General features: G+C 28.8%; 1 protein-coding gene across 1 annotated transcript; it reads right to left on the bottom strand.

Moving 5' to 3' along the window:
* Window positions 1-11,343: 11,343 nt before the first annotated feature.
* Window positions 11,344-11,997, bottom strand: LOC121209340 (protein RALF-like 33). The gene has a single exon (XM_041079877.1). The coding sequence runs from the start codon at window positions 11,852-11,854 to the stop codon at window positions 11,489-11,491; it is 366 nt and encodes a 121-aa protein (XP_040935811.1). The 5' UTR covers window positions 11,855-11,997; the 3' UTR covers window positions 11,344-11,488.
* Window positions 11,998-17,534: the final 5,537 nt, after the last annotated feature.

Raw genomic sequence — 17,534 nt, 5'->3', positions numbered from 1 at the left:
AATTTATTTCAATATTTTTGCATGAAAATTGATATGATAGGAAAATCGTATGAAAATATTGATAGAAAAATTTTACCGATTTAGTGGTTAGTTAGAAAAAGAAATTATTGAAGAAATTGGGTAAAATAAGGTATCGGGACCTCTATCTCGTAAAACCGAAGCAAAAATAATTTTATAAATATTTATGAAATGTTAGTAATGTGGTATTAAAATTTCGTTAGAAAATTTTAATGTTTGGGTAGTCAATTAAATGAAAAGGACTAAATTGTAATAGGTGTAAAAGTTACTAAAATGATTAAATAGCTTAAGAGTCTAATGAGAGAGGATTTAAAAGGAAATTAGACCCAAAATTTATTTGGGCTGGACGGCAAGGGCATGAAATCAGTAGGAAAATTGATAAATTAAGGGCAAAATTGAAATATTGCAAAATTAACTAAAAAAAGCTAGGACTAAATAGGAAATATCTAGATTTCTCTTCATTTCTCTTCAATTCCAGCAGCTAAAAACGTCATAGGAGGGTTTTCTAAGCTGGTATTCCATAATTTTTGCACCAAGTGAGTTAATCCTTGCCTTTTTCTTGTATTTTTTGTGTTTCTAAGACGTTTACAACTAGGTCCAACTATTAAATTCATTAGTTTTTGAATTCATGGATGAAATTGAAAGTCACCATGGTTGAGTTGTAATACCCCGAAAACTTTTACAGTAAGATATTATCCTTGATATAGTAAAATAATGAAATAAAGTGACAAAAAGGGAAATTTTGAGTTATGTCAAAATTGAGAAGTATATTATGATATATTAATTCAAGAAATGACTAAATTGTAAAAGTGAGAAAAGTTTTGTTGCACAAGAGTAAATACTCAAAATTTGAGGGGTTAAAGTGTAAATATGAAAAAGTTGAAGGACCAATAGTGTAAATATTTTAAGAGTGGAATGATCTAGAAACTAAGGAAAATGGATGAATTAGGACCAATTTGAATAGGTGAAGAACTATGAGGGACTAAATTGTAATTTTACCAAATTAAATGATGACTCAAGGATGGAATTTTAAAAGATAATAAAGGGCAAAATGGTCAATTGGAAGAGAGAGAAATCTAGAAAGCAATGATGATGTTGGAGATATTTTAGATTAAATAAATAAATAATAGTTTATTAATATTTTAATTTAATTTTTAAATGATATTTTATTATTTTATTATTATTTTATTTAGTATATATAAGGAAAGAAAGATGAAGAATCATCATCTTTTTCCCATGCACCCAACGTATGAAGAGAAAAGGAAGAAAGAACTTTCTTTTCTTTACAATTTGGTCCTTCTACCAAAAATTCACCATTTTCACCCAAAAATCAAAAGAATTTCCTTAGCTACCAAGAGAGGAAAATGTTAAGGAGGCTATGGGAAGTTAAAATATCAAGTTGGATTCAAGAAATGGAGGCTGATGGAGAGAGAAAATCAAGATGAAGGTTGGAATCAATAGAACAAGGTAAGAACATCATGATTTCAATATATTTTTAAGTTTGATATTATTGAAAAAGCTTGGGTTTGATGTTAATGTAGAGTTTCCTTACATATGGTCCTATGTTCTTGATATGTTAATGAAGAGAAAATAAGAGAAAGTGAAGAGAAATAGTGTAGAGAAAGAAAATAAGGGTGTTATTAACATGGTAATTAATATCTTGCACTAAAACAGTTCTAGACAGCAGCAGTAATCTAACTTTGAAAAATCACCATAAATTGTAGAAATTGAATTAGAAGATTAAAAAAATATGAAATTAAAGCTTATTGAGTCTAGGTTCTCATAGAAGAAACAGTGTAAGCAATGGATTTGTAAATTTTGAGATATAATGAATTTTGTGAGACAAGGTCAGAATGAATTCGGGTTCCCCTGTTTAGACTTTGAAAAATCATAAAAAAAATGAATAAAAATAATTAGGAGCTTAAATTTATATTTATAGAATCCTGAATGAGTCTAGTTTTATTAGAAACAAACTAGAACATCATTTGAATTCTGTACAAGGAGATAATTAATATTTAGGGAAGAAGGGTCAAAACTGTCAGACAGCAGAATAGGGGTAACTTTAATGAATAAACTGTACTAATTGGATAAACCAAAAATTCTGAAAATTTTATGGTAAGAATATATGTGAGTCTAGTTTCAGATAAAATTTACAGATCTTAATTTGGACTTTTGTAACTCAAGAAATAAATAATTTAGTGACTATGACTCAAATGGACAGCTTTGAATATACATATAAGTAAATAGTGAAATTATTGATAATGTTACTTATAAGCATATTATATAAATTTAAGAAAGTGGAATGGAGAGGAGGAGGAGGAAAATATATATGAATATTCAGCAAGCATGACTAATTTGCATGTTTTAGGCTTAAGGACTAAATTGAATAAAAGTAAAACTTTATGGGTAATTTTGTAAAAATGTCAAAAAATGACCAAATTGCATGAAATGGATTAATTTTATTATTTAAATTACAAAATTGAATGAAATTATTAATTTAGTTCAAGATAGGGGGAAAAATGTTTTAGGGATTAAATTGAAAAGTGTTGAAATTATGGAAAAATTCTAATATTTTATAGAATTCATGGATTGTTATCAATATGTATGAGAATAATAGCTGGAAATAAGGATTAAATTGCAAGAATTTTATTTTCTTGCCCCTAAGGATGAAATCGTCATTAATTAAAAGTTTAGGGGCAAAATGGTAACTTTTCCTAGAGCATTAATTAAATGCATTAGAATATGAAATGAATGAAAATGATGATCAAATTTATTTATAAAGATCCAGACGACTCAAATATGAGACTTGATCGTGGAAAAGAAAAGATATCGGATTAATGAAATTATAAACACAAATAAGCAATGAGGTAAGTTCGTGTAACTTGAATTATATTCTTAAATGCTTGAAATGCATGTTTTTGATATGAATATGATTTGAATGTTCATTATATTAAATTTATGAAACATTGACATATTTGATGGGAAGAAATCCCGGTTGAATGAAAGGAAAATTCGATGGATCTCTGAAAAGGAATTGACGGTAAAAAGGATCTAGCCCGGACGGGTGATCCTATCCTGATATAGCCCTCCCGAAGAATATGTGGAAAATGGATTTAGCCCGGACGGGTAATCTGAATTAGGGTCTGAATTTAGCCTAGACTGGTAATTCAGATCCAAGCTCATTAGAGTAATTGTCGTTGCAGGGGATTTAGACTGGACTGGTAATCCCGACAATACTCTATGAGTTTATATTACAGGGGATTTAGCCCGGACTGGTAATCCCACTGTAAGGATGAGGTTCGCGGGAGTGTGCTCTCTAATATGAAATGTGTAAGACCATGGTTGAAAGATACCATGGCAACCTGATATGAAATGTGTAAGACCATGGTTGAAAGATACCATGGCAACGTGATATGAAACGAATAAGACCATGGTTGAAAGATACCATGACAACGTGACATGAGAAGAATAAGACAATGGTTGAAAGATATCATGGCAACATGACAGAAAATGAGTAAGACCATAGTTGAAAGACACTATGGCATCATGTCAAAGATAAATAAGACCGTGGATGGGAGACGCTATGATATCTATTGAACAATTGATATTCAGGTAATACGTATTAGATGACGAATGGTTACATGAAATGGTTGTGTGAAATGTTTACAAGAACTGGTCATATGGAAATATATGTACAAAATTGTTGTATGAAATAATTATGAAGATAGATAAACAAAATAAGAATAAGTACATGGAATATAATTTATGTTAAGTTTGATATAAACTTTACTAGAATAAATATACTTAAAATATATGGAAATGATGAAACATGAAATATTGATATAATGAAACGATTGATATATACTTATAAAGAAACGGTAATAGAATTAATATGTTTCATGACATGTACATATATGATTATCTTTGATACGTTGATACAAGGAAATTATGTAAGTAAAGCCATGTGACATGTCTAGAAAATAAGTATATCAATGTTGAATTTATATGAAATATATGCAAGTATACTAACAATGATGTGGCTTGACACTTAGACAAAGGACAAGCTATTGATTGAATGGTAATATGTTTAATTAAAAGAAGCATTGAAATGGTAAGCACTTAGATGAAAATAAAATTTAAGATTTTGCGAATTTTTTTTATAATCTCGATTTAATTCCATTTGGTTTTTAGTGTATGTTTGGGGCTTCAAGGGCCCAATAGAGAGACGTTATGATTATTTTCAAAATCTGAATAATAAATGACTCAGAATTATCTGAAAATGTTCAGTAAACTCCGGTAATGCCTCGTACCCTATTCTGGCAATGGATACGGGTAGGGGGTGTTACATGAGTGCTGTAATTTTATGATGAAATAGAATGAAATTAAAGCTTTAATTTGTTTATGAGATGATTTTATTAGGTAATTTCAATAGAAATTGATTTTTAGGACCTAATTGTGAAAATGCTTGGAATTAAAGTCTATTGCTAAAATTCTGATTCCTAAAGGTTGTAAACTAGTTTAAGGTGATAGAATAAAATGTTAATTGAGAAAAATCAGCTCAATTGAGAAACTAATTGAGTAGGGATGAAATTGTTATTTATTAAAAGCTTAGGGAAAAAAATGGTAATAAACAGCTTGCACTAAAACAATATTGGACAGTAGCAATATACTAACTTTGAAAAATCACCATAAATTGTAGAAATCTAATTATAAGATGAAAAAAATATGGAATTAAAGCTTATTGAGTCTAGTTTCTCATAGAAGAAATAGTGTAAGAAATGGATTTGTAAATTTTTAGATATAATGAATTTTGTGAGACAATATCAGAATGAATTCGAGTTCCCCTGTTCTGACTTTGAAAATCATAAAAAATTGAATAAAAATAATTATGGGCTTAAATTTATATGTCTAGAATCCTGAATGAGTCAATTTTCAAGAGAAATAAACGTGAACATCATCTAAATTCTATATGAAGAGATAATTAATTTTTAGTGAAGAAGTGTCAGAACTATCAAACAGCAGAACAGGGGTGACTTTAAAGAATAAACTGTACTTATTGGCTAAACCAAAAATTCTGAAACTTTTATGGTAAGAATATATATGAGTCTAGTTTCATAGAAAATTAACTGATTTTAATTTGGAGTTCCTTAGCTCGAGTTATAAATAATTTAGTGACTATGACTCAAATAGACAGCTTTGAATAAACTATAAATAATAATAGTTGAATTATAGAGAATGTTGCATATGAACATGAAATGTATTAAATTGATAATTAAATTTATTTATTTAGATCCAGAAGATTCAAATATGAAGCTAGATCGAGGAAAGGAAAAAGTTTGGGATTAGTAGATTTTTTTTGTTTACAAACAAGTATCAAGGTAAGTTCGTGTAACTTGAATTATATTCTTAAATTGCTTGAGATTGTCTGTTATTGATGTGAATATGATTTGAATGTTCATTGTATGAAAAATAATGAAACATTGATATATTTGATAAAATGGGAAGAAATCTGGGTTGAATGAAAGGAAAATTCGATGGATCTCTGAAAAGGAATTGACGGTAAAAAGGATCAAGCCCGGACGGGTGATCCTATCCTGATATAGCCCTCCCGAAGAATATGTGTAAAATGGATTTAGCCCGGACGGGTAATCCGAATTAGGGTCTGAATTTAGCCTGAACTAGTAATTCAGATCCAAGCTCATTAGAGTAATTGTCGTTGCAGGGGATTTAGCCTGGACTGGTAATCCCGACAATACTCTATGAGTTTATATTACAAGGGATTTAGCCTGGACTAGTAATCCCGCTGTAAGGATGAGGTTCGCGGGAGTGTGCTCTCTGAAATGGAAATGTGCGCACATGAATATGAATTGACGGACCTAGAATTGTACACTAAGAGTGTACCTCTGAAAATCCATCGAAATTCCGATAAATTCAATGGGATAAATATGGAAAAATAACAAGGAAATGGAAATCATGGTATTGATGAGCTCATCAATCATAGTATATATTATTGGTACATGGAAATTATTGTACTAACTTGAATGTTGAGTTTGTGTATGTTAGGGTAATAATGCATTGAATGGATATAGGAATGTTTATTGTATTGTATTGAAAATATTAGGTAAGTATAATTCTTGTTACATGAGTTTACTCTGTTTTATTTTCCCCTGTTTTGTAGTGTTAAGAGCTCGGAGGTCGGATTTGGTCGGAGACACATCACACTATCAACCTCAGGATTTCGGTATATAAAGAAACTTTATTTTGGAAATCAATGGCATGTATAAGCTAATAAAGTAAATGTTAACGTGAAATGAATGTAAAGTTAGCCATTAGTATGGTTAACAGACCTGGTTTTGGGTATGTGATGACGTTATTTTATAAATATGCATGAATTTATCTTGAAAATATGTTGAATTGGATTGGTTGATGTGGATTGTTTTTGGTTTAAAATTTCAGGGAAGGTTAGATATCTATAAAGGGGTTATATTGAGTTAAAAAAAATTTTAATTCGTAAACTCGGGTAATACTTCATACCCTATTCCGGCAATGAATACAGGTAGGGGTATTACAATATTTTACTCAAAAAATTAATGATATTAATTATTTGGACTAATTAGTAGCATTATAAATTACATGGACCAAATTACATTACAAGTTAAAGTGTAGCACTTAAATCTCAAATTTAGGCATAATAGAGGGATCAAAATTGAAATTTAATCATTTTTCTAAAACTACAAAAAAGGGGATAACATCAACGCAAATTTAAAAGGAATAGGAAACCATGTCTCAGTCTCTAAGACTCTTAGAGTATTCAAATTATATATAAACACGTAATGTTTTACCAAAAAAGTTAATGATATTGATTATGTGGACTAATTAATAACATAATAAAAATATAGAGACAAAATTATGTTAAAATTTAAAGTATAAATATCAATACTCAAATTTAGACATATTAGAGGGACCAAAATTAAAATTTAACCATTTTAGTAAAATGAAAAAAAAAAGGAAAATGGTTTGAGTGTGTCACGCGTGCAAGTAAAAGGAAGCTCTTTCATATATAGTTATATAGATTTTAATCCAAAAATTGATGATATTAATTATTTGGACTAATTAATAATATTATAAAAATATAGTAATCGAATTACATCAAAATTAAAATGTAGTAGTTAAATCTCAAATTTAGGTATAACAGAATACTAAAATTAAAATTTAACATTTTTCTATAACTGCAAAAAAAAGGGGTTAGGATTGATGATAATCTAAAAGAAATAAGAAATTACGTGTTAATTTTCAAGACTCTTAAGGTATTCAAATTAATATAATATTGTAATGTTTTAACTAAAAAGTTAATGTTATTAACCATTCAGACTAATTAATAACATTATAAATATATAGAGACTAATTTATGTTAAGAATTAAAGTATAAAGATTAAATATAAAATTTAAACAAATTAGAGGACCAAAACTGAAATTTAATCATTTTAGTAAAAAGCAAAAGAAAAGAAATGAAGGAAGCATGAGTTGCCACGTGTAAGTAGGCCGATGGTAAATAGTTATTAAGATTCCGATGTTCAGCCTATATAGTATTTGTCACTTAATTATATTTTTAGAAAAACAAGTTAATACTAGAAATCTGATGATACATGTGTATGTGAAGATCACAAATTTAAAACATAAATATATGTTTAAAAATAATATACGATAAATAATAAATTTCATGGTATGAAACTAATTAATAATAGTACATAAAATATGTATATTATTAAAATGAAAAAAAATATAGATTAAATTATTTATCATGGTGATGTCATTAATCTTAAGTCGATGTTAGGTTAACTTGTAATTTCAACTTAATCAAATACATTATAAATATAGAAATCCTATCATACGAGTATATGTGTGGAAATCACAAATGTATACAATTGATGGAGGTAATAAAGTGTACATAATAAAATTAAAATATAAAATTATCAATATAAAGCTTTAGTTATTTGGTAAATTAAAGGTTTTACTAATATAATTAGCGTATGTTCAAATCCCACTATATTCATATTTTATTGATTCTTTTTAAAGTGTAAAGATTAAAATACCCTCAAATAATGTTACTTATTCTCATTACAAAATGGTATTGTCGTAATTTCCTAACTGAGTTGATGCTCAGTTAGTTCATGACACCAATTCAATCAGAAGTTTAAATGATAGTAGTATAGATATATAATTGATAGAGATAATAAAGTGTGCATAATAAAATTAAAATGTATATAAATATTAAAATAAAGCTTTAGTTGATTAGTAAATTAAATATTTTATTAATGTAATTGGTGCAAGTTCGAATCCCACTATATGCATAGTTTTATTGATTTTTTAAAATGAAAATATTAAAATTCTCTCGAATAATATTACTAATTTTAATTAGGAATGGACATTCTAATAAATTTTTAATCGAGTTGGTGCCCAATTGGGTCGTGACACCAACTCGATCAAAAGTTTAGATAATAATATAGATATTGTACATTACATGTGAGAAATAAACGAAAAATAAAAATACAACAATCCACTAATAATTGAATTGATGAATGGTTGATTTTTTTTTAAATGTGATTATGAACATGATTTGAGTGAAAGTAACGTATTGTGACATGTATCGATAAGACCATTAATGTTTTTGGAGAAATCTTTTTCAAAACATAACATATTTGAAACTAGGTAAGGAAAAGTGTTGCAAATTATATTTAAAATGTTTATTGAATCATAAGCTATCAAATAGTGATTACTCACTTTATCCCTTAATTACGTAGTCGATCCTCATTTATAAAATTGGAACACATTTTACGACTACATGTTTATCCCTTCAAGAAGCACTCACCGAGGATGAATACCCTGATTTCAACTTGGATTATGGATAGAAGTTATAAGTGAAGATTATCAAATTTTTCTGGGTCTTTTTCCCATCTGGATGATGTTTGAAGAAATACATATTTAGGTCCATTAAAAAAAAGAAAGGTATACTTTATAAAATAATTATTTTAGCTCTTCATTAAATTTTCCGTTTATTTTATCCCTCCAACTTGCATTTTTTGTTAAATCACCCCAAAATGGATGAAAAAATTATTTGTTAACTTTATTAACGTGGTATACACGTGGATTGTTACATGGATGACATGACATCATTTGATTATTTTTTAAATTTGAAAGATATATAACTTTTTGATAATTTTGATGATTTTTAATTTTTAAAAATAATTATATATTTTTTTGAATTTATACAATTTATAAAAATTAATTAAATGTTGATGTGTCATACACGTGGCAACTCACGTGTAAGCCACATCAACAAAGTTAAAAAAACAATATTTTTTTATCTATTTTGATGTGATTTAACAAAAAAAATAAAATTAAAGATTAAAATAGACGAAAAATTAAATGAAAAACTAAAATAATATTTTATAAAAGTTTGAGGACCAAAAAAGTAATTATTCTGAAAAATGCAAGCAATGGGAAGGGTATATACCCCACCAATTATTAAAATAATTCAATCAAAATTAATGTTATCTCTGGCACAGTCAACTACCATATATAAATATATCACCCTATCATTTTATTGAGCCTTTTGGGAAGCTCAAATAATTTAAAAATGTTTTTTTTTCTTGTACTTCATATTTTTTACACCATATGCAATAAAGAAAGTAATAGTTGGTGTGTTCTTTGTTTTAAACTTCACATTTTCTCCCTTGTAACCTTCATATACTTTAAATTGTTATCACACTATCAATTATAGACTCTAAGCTTTTGGGGTAAGGCCTATTATTTTAGTCAATTATTCATACATAATGGATTTAGTTTATCAACTTTTAATAATTCTTAATCAAATGAACTTATTTTAATTTATCTAAATTAAAATAATATTAAGTCGGTTAAGTTAATTCATTTGATTATAAATTATCAATAATCGATAATCAATCAAATTAATTATTCTACCTAAGCCTTTAAATAAGCTTAACTAGAATTGATTTTTTTAATACAATGACTAAAAATACTCATAGTCTCTTCTTAACCTTTAAAAGCATATTTAAATCCATGTACTACTGTACTGACAATAATACTAATATCAATCGAACTAATACTCAATCGGTATTTAGAATCAATTTTTTACACACCGAGAATCAAAAGAAAACAATATAAAAGCAAGAAATGAGAGGGGGGCCCTTTGAGCATAACTTGTGTGTGTTAGTCCAAAGGGACCACTGAAATGGCATTTGATTTGATTCATTGCCTAAATGTTACTCTACTTCTATGATGGAGCCATCCTTCATTAACAAACCTATACTTATAAACATACAAATGCCATGCAAACAACGGCATTCACAATTGTATTTTAAATATATATATATATATAAATTTTTATATTTGGAAAATTGAATTCATTTATTCATTCAATCATCTACTTCATGTGAAGGAATTTAAGTTCAATGTACCAAATCCCATGCAATTGAGTTTATGAATGAGAATAACCAATTGAAATAATCAAAAGATGATCGTAAAATAAAACCATTGAAACATAAATGAGACTAGTTATGGTATTCACTTCGACCCGACTGACCCGGTTCCTATACAGACTTATAAATCGGTCAACGAAGCATAGTTCGTTGGTATGTAGTTCACCTGCATGAGTTCGCATCACTATGCAAGTGAATCACTATCCAAGAAACACGTGTTGATCCTATTGTAGGATACATCTTGATCTAGATAGGAACTTACCTAATCCTAGTAGATCAAATCATTAAATCGCACCGTATAAATAAGAAATTGACTTCCACACTCAACAGGATTATACTCCAAAACCCAAATTTATGGATTTTTCCTTGAATATTTATCTTCATTTCAAAAGAGATTCCCCCAAAAAAACAACCATTTTCACCTTTATTTTTCTTGCCCATGTCCTCTAAAAACTTTCATGGTACAATAAATTATTTTTCCCTTTCTTTTACCTATTGATCGACAACTCAAAAGCATCCACCCTCCCTCACTAACAAGCCAAAATTATAATAAATAGATTCTCTCCCCAAATTAAAAAAAAAACCCACTAATGATAAACCTTAAACCTTAATCATCCAAGAACAGAGCAACAAAATATACTCTGTTTTTGTTTTTATATAATTTATACTGTTACACATTACAGAATCCTAAACCCCATAAATCAGAATATAATACATGCTCAACTACAATCTCAAGTCTTAATTAACCATTGAATAAAATTTTACAGTTACCCATAACACCAAAAGTAAATGGAAAAAAGAAGAAGAAGAAAAACTAGAGATTTTGTGAACAAGAAAAAAAAAGTATAAATAAATAGTAACAATAATCGTTTGCAGAGATATGCAAAATCAAAGTAAAATTACCAGATTCACTACCAACCAATATCCTTTTTTTTTCATGTATAACAAACCATGTTTAAAAAGAAAAGAGTTCAGCCCCTGCACCTGGTAATACGGCTGCACCCACGGTTGTAAGGGTTAGCCTGAGCACCAGGCTTGCAATTATAATAGGAAGCGCCACGGCGGGAACAAGGAACGGTGTTCCTCTGAAGCGCGCCGTAGCTGATGTACCTGGTGGTGGCTAAAATGCGCCGGCTGATCTCCGAATCCAGCTCGAACTCTTCCCCGGCTAAGCATTCGGCTATGGAGCCCTTGCATGGCGATCTGGTCGGTATCCACCCCAGGATCGGGTGTTGCAGGTGGTCGTCCCCACTCGCATCAACAGTCATTACCGCTGCCGCAGCTGCTGCCATGAGCGTCGTGCAGATCACAACAAGCTTATAATTGAGTACCGCCATTGCAATTTCAAAATCTTTATTTCTGGGTTTTCGTTGTTTTGGCTTTTGATTTTCTTTTCTTTTTCTGCTGTTTTTTTTTCTTTTTTCTTTCTTCTTTGCTGCTTCAGTTTGGTGGCTTTTATTTTAAATTCCCTAATTTTTTTTATTTTAAAATAGAATAGGAAAAAAGACAAAAGTGCTAAGTTGGCACTTATAACTGACATCTCCACCACTGTAAAATAACATGAAACAATTCTACGAAATAATGACGTTATTATTTTTTAATAATTTAATATAACATCAGTAATATTATATTGAATTTCAGTATTTTTATTTTGAAAAAAATAATTTTAAATAAAAAATTAAAATTTAAAATAAAATTACTGATATAATATTAAATTATTAGAAAAAATTATTTCATTAGTTTATATAATAATCCTTTCCTATAAAAAAAAAACAATTGATTACTTATTCCGGTTATACCATTTTACAAATATTCCTGCTAGAGTCAATGTTATACTTATAGGTGATTGAATTTATTAAATTAATTTTTTTTCAGTTTAATTATAAATAAGTTAGAAATAGTAAAAATTATTAAATTAAATTAATCCATTTTTATTTGTTTAAACAGTTTATTTTATTTTCAATTATGTATTCCAAGTTTTCTAGTCAACTATACTTAATACAGAAATAAAAAAATAAAAATAAAAATCAATTTAAATTATAATTTATATTCAGTTTATTCAGCTCGATTTGGATTCATTTTAAATGTATTCAATTTTATTATTAATTAAAGTTAAAAATTTGCAATTATTTAAATTAATTTTATATTATATACTAATTATATTTATAAAAATAAAAATTGATGAATTCAAATAATCTTAATTAAAAGTGTTTATAGCTGGATCAAGTCTGTTCAGGTTAGACTTATGGATGATATGTTTGTCCAAGCCTAACTTAACTCAACCCGAAATATGGGTCTAACATTTTGATCAAGCTCGTCTATATTTGTAAATAGTTAATTCAAACATGTTTTAGGCTCATCCATTTTATTTTTTAAAAATATATATTATTTTTAATTTAGCATTTAATAAATTGTTTATTTATTAAACTTTTAAATATAATCATCTTTAATATTTTTTTAATGTTTACATTTCTTGAGCCATGTTTTTCTCGTATCCCTTGAGAAGAATGTTGAGGGTATTTATACATGCTCCTATCATTATTATTACAACTCATAACTGGACCGACCATTTTGTCTTAACCTTGGGGCCTCCGGTACTAACGTTCCCTGCCTTTGGTGCTGACATTCCCTGCGCACCCCCTTGCTTGTTAGATGTGTGTCTACGTAGTACGCAATCATTTCTGATCATAGGGATGACATCCTTAGTGAGCTCTGTACACGTTGGTCATGAGTCTGGATTACTTGTAGAGCTCGCAATCCTTCCTACGAACACAGTTCACGACCCCATCCTGTGAGGTGTGCCCGCAAACTTTTCTTGTGAGCTGTCTTAGTGAATACGCCTCTTCCGTGTCGAGTCCGTCCGGGTCAAGGGTCGGAGACTTGAATCCTTTTAGGACATTTGGGTTGGCAGTTACAAATATATAACAACATTAAAGTACTATACAATATATTTAATTTTTGTATTATAAATTATATAATATATACAAATAACATCATATAAAATATTACTAACTTAAAAACGAGTTGAGCCGAGCTTTGGCCTTGAAGGCTCAAACGCATGCCCAACTCATATTTTAAACCGGTTTAATTTTTTGCCCAAGCCCATTTTTCGGATTTAATATTTTTATCCAAACCCTCTTAAATTTTGGACAAATATCCCGACTCATGAATTGATCTAGAATCCTAATAGATTAAATTAAATTAAACTAAATTATTTTTTATATTAAATACAGTTTTGATTGGTTTTTTTAAATTTAAAATACTTTACAACAATTACATTTTTATTCTAAAATCAATACATAACAAAAATTAATTACCTAAACCTAGTTTCGTATAAATCACATTGATTATGAAAGGCTTAATATAACATTTGGTATTTGATATTTTTTTCTTAATTTGATACTTAAATTTTATTTTGATTTAATTTGATCTCCAAAATTGACATTTTTTCCTAATGTGACAGGTGATATGATATTTTTTGTATTTTATATGTTCAATTACTTTTAGTTTTATTTATTTACTTAATTATTTTATCAATTAAAAACAATAAATTTCTTTTAATTTAGAGTTCTAAAAAAAATCTTATTTAATATTAATTCGTTAAGCATGACTCAATACTTTTTTCTTTAACATGAATTTCCTCTAACATTGACAATATTTTTGCAGCATAATAAAAAAATTAACACTGTTAATATTTTGCGTAATTTGTATTACATTTAATAAATTTAAACACCAAATTTTACGTAAAAAAAAGCTTAAGTACTAAAATAGGAAAAAAAAAAAGAAGAAGCCGAATTCAAGTACAAAATTGGGCCAAAAAAAGGTAGAGCTACCAAATTAAAAAAAAGGGTTAATTGGTATCAAATATTATATTAAGCTATAATGAAAGTTTTAAGTAATGGCAATTTCGATATTAACAGAAAGCAGTAGGCAAAGCAAGAAATTGAAGAAATAGAAAAGAAAACAGGAAAAAGGAACTAATAATAATAGTAGTAAAAAAAAAAAAGGGAATGGAAAGAGGGGAAGTAGGGGTTAGGTTAGGGTAGCATCTTATTCTTATTTCTAAACTTTATCCAACATTGTGTTACCTATTCCTTCACCTCCTTGTGCATTTCCTTCATCCACCCAACCCCTTGTTGAAATAGACTTTTTCTAAGTCAATTCCAAGTAGAGTAAAAGTTAGGAAATAGTATTTTTACTTACATAATTCAAAAATAAAAATTCAGTAACTAAATGGTATGTTAATACCATTATTTACTAAAATAGTATATTTGAGGGAATGGAAGGTATAGAGGAGGTGACACTTAATTTTATCAGACTTAATCATTAAGATATTATTATAAAATAATATGTTTTAAAAAAAAACCAATATTTTTAAAGAATAGAGAGTGTGAGAGAGGCGACACTAATATTCGAGTTTTAAAAAACCCAGTTGAATATATATATACGATTGAATTTATGGAGACTTGTAATGCCAGATGGGGTCAAGGATAGGGGATAGGTGGCACTACTAGTGGAGGGCAGGCAATAGGCGGCACTAGCTATGGAGGACTGGCGATAAGAGGCATCAGTCCTGCATCCAACGAGACCACTCAGTCACAAGGGTTTCAGCTGTTTTATATATATATATATGTATGATGGGGTTTTTGGTTAGAAAAAAATTAGCGTTTTGATAGAACGGGGAAGAAAGGAAGGAAGCAAGAAGCATGCATTGTTTTATAAGTTATTGATGATTTTTTTTTTGATTTATTTATTTTACAAATGGTTATATTGATTTTATTGAGTTTTTGGTTTTGTAGAAACGGTGTGTTTGAAAGCAAGACAAGTATGTTTCTGTTTTTTTTTAATATTTGTTTTTTACTCTAGATGAAAATAATAGAAAGTGTGTGAGCTTTTTTTTTTTTTGATAGTTTGTTTTGTAGAGAATGTGCTTTGAAGAAAGGGAGCAGGTATATTTGTGTTTTTTAGCATTATTTTTTTTTTGTCTTTTATTTAGTTAGTAGATAGTCGCATTGTGTTGAAATTTTGGAGAGTTTTATTTTGTTATTTACTTAACTAGTATAAAGACGATTATTATATCTAAGAATGTGATATTTTCTAATTTTTATTTGTAATTATTATGTATTTGTTTGGTGTTTTTGTTATCTTAAAAATAAAATAAAAAATAATAACTCAAATAGTATACGCGTGAGATTATTTATCAAAATAGTGCATTTGGTATAAGTGAATTACTAAATGGGTCATTTGCTACAAAATAAATACCAAAACGGGTTATTTGCTTCAAATTTTTACGGTGACCCATTTTGGTATTTAATATTTTTTTGGATTATTGTAGTAAAAAAAAATCAAATATGTCATAAATTAATTGTCTTCACCTCAAATAGAGAAATTATAAAAAGACTTTTACATCTTTCATTAAATTAATTGAATTGAATTGATTTTAAAAAATTTTACAATTCACAAATGTTGAATATCTGTTACATATAAAAAAATTTGTTGTTCACAAATGTTAAATAATAAGATGGTTTTGAAAAATAAACCATTGACTTACATTAATATATCTCAATTTATGCTGTTATTGATTTGTTTTTACGATTAAAAATATTAGTAATTCTTCAAAAAATAACAAAACGGTACAAAATTCATTTTCGTTATTTGTTCAGGCCATGATTAAATTTTTTATTTGACATTGCAGATATTGAAATGACTTATTTAATTACAAAAACGAATCACACATCCGATACGATTAATGTGGTAGTAATAAAATTGTTATTTGTTATTCACGGGTCATATTAGAAAGTTCGACATCATTTTTTATTTAGTTTGGACATATTAAATATTGCGGTAATTTAATATGTTCAAGGTCCACACCGCGTACTAAGGGGTCGCATCAATGGTGTGGGTTATCTGTCGGGCCCCCATCTTATGCCATACTTGGAGGCACTTGGATCCGGATAAACTGAAATGATCCATATGTTTGATTTGAAGTACGACTTGATTTCAGCTTTAGTTGAGCGGTTCCGAAGACCCACACATTTCATTTGTCGCGTGGGGAGTACACCATCACTCTTGAAGATGTTGCACTGCAACCCGGGCTCTCAATCGATAGTATTGTGGTCACGAGTGTCAATACATTGTCTAATCCAACAACCCTTTGCTATGACTTACTAGGACACTTGCTCGATGATGGTGGTGACAAATTAACGGCTTTGAGATTTTCATGGTTGAAGGCGAATTTCGAGTATTTACCGAGTACTGTCACTGAACGAGAGGGCGTCACTCAAGCGTATATAATGCATATGATAGGAGGTGTACTTATGCTAGATGCAAATAACAAGGTTCACTTGATGTGCTTGCCCCTATTGTTTGATTTATACGCAGCTAGTTCGTACAGTTGGGGCTTAACAGTACTAGCTACATTGTATCGCGAAATTTTTCGGACGAAAAAGCGTAGTGCTGGGGAAATAGACAGATACCTGGTATTGCTGCAGTCCTGGGCACTTTATAGGATATCATTCTTGACATCAGTTACTCACTAAACATATGTTTTTCCACTCATGGATAGGTGATAAAATTTAACCATTACAAGAAGAATTTTGTTTTTTTTAATGAAAATTTGTTCTAACAAGTTTTCTTTTTTCGTAGATGGAGTTTTTCTTTGGGTATCAGGAGGTAATATACACTTCTGATTTACCGCCAGATGATTGAGACAAACGCTGGGGAGGGATAATTTTTACTAATATTCATTATATTTAATTATTTTATTTATGTTATTTGACTTGTGCTACTATAATGATGTTATTAATTGTGCAGATCATCTAATTGACATATTTATTCGCGGACATTGCGAATATTATTCCCCGATCTGCTTACATCTACTTATACTTGTGGTACATTAATGCACCCTGCTAAATTTCTCGACAGTCAAGTAGTTTAATGTGGATTGAATACTGCGACAGTTCAGGTGCTTCCAACATATCCCGGATGTTCCACGGAGTTTAGGGGATATACACTTAA

This window comes from Gossypium hirsutum, chromosome A11 (assembly GCF_007990345.1).
Source record: "Gossypium hirsutum isolate 1008001.06 chromosome A11, Gossypium_hirsutum_v2.1, whole genome shotgun sequence".
NCBI classification, from domain to species: domain Eukaryota; kingdom Viridiplantae; phylum Streptophyta; class Magnoliopsida; order Malvales; family Malvaceae; genus Gossypium; species Gossypium hirsutum.
This window is presented reverse-complemented; position numbering and strand designations above follow the sequence as displayed.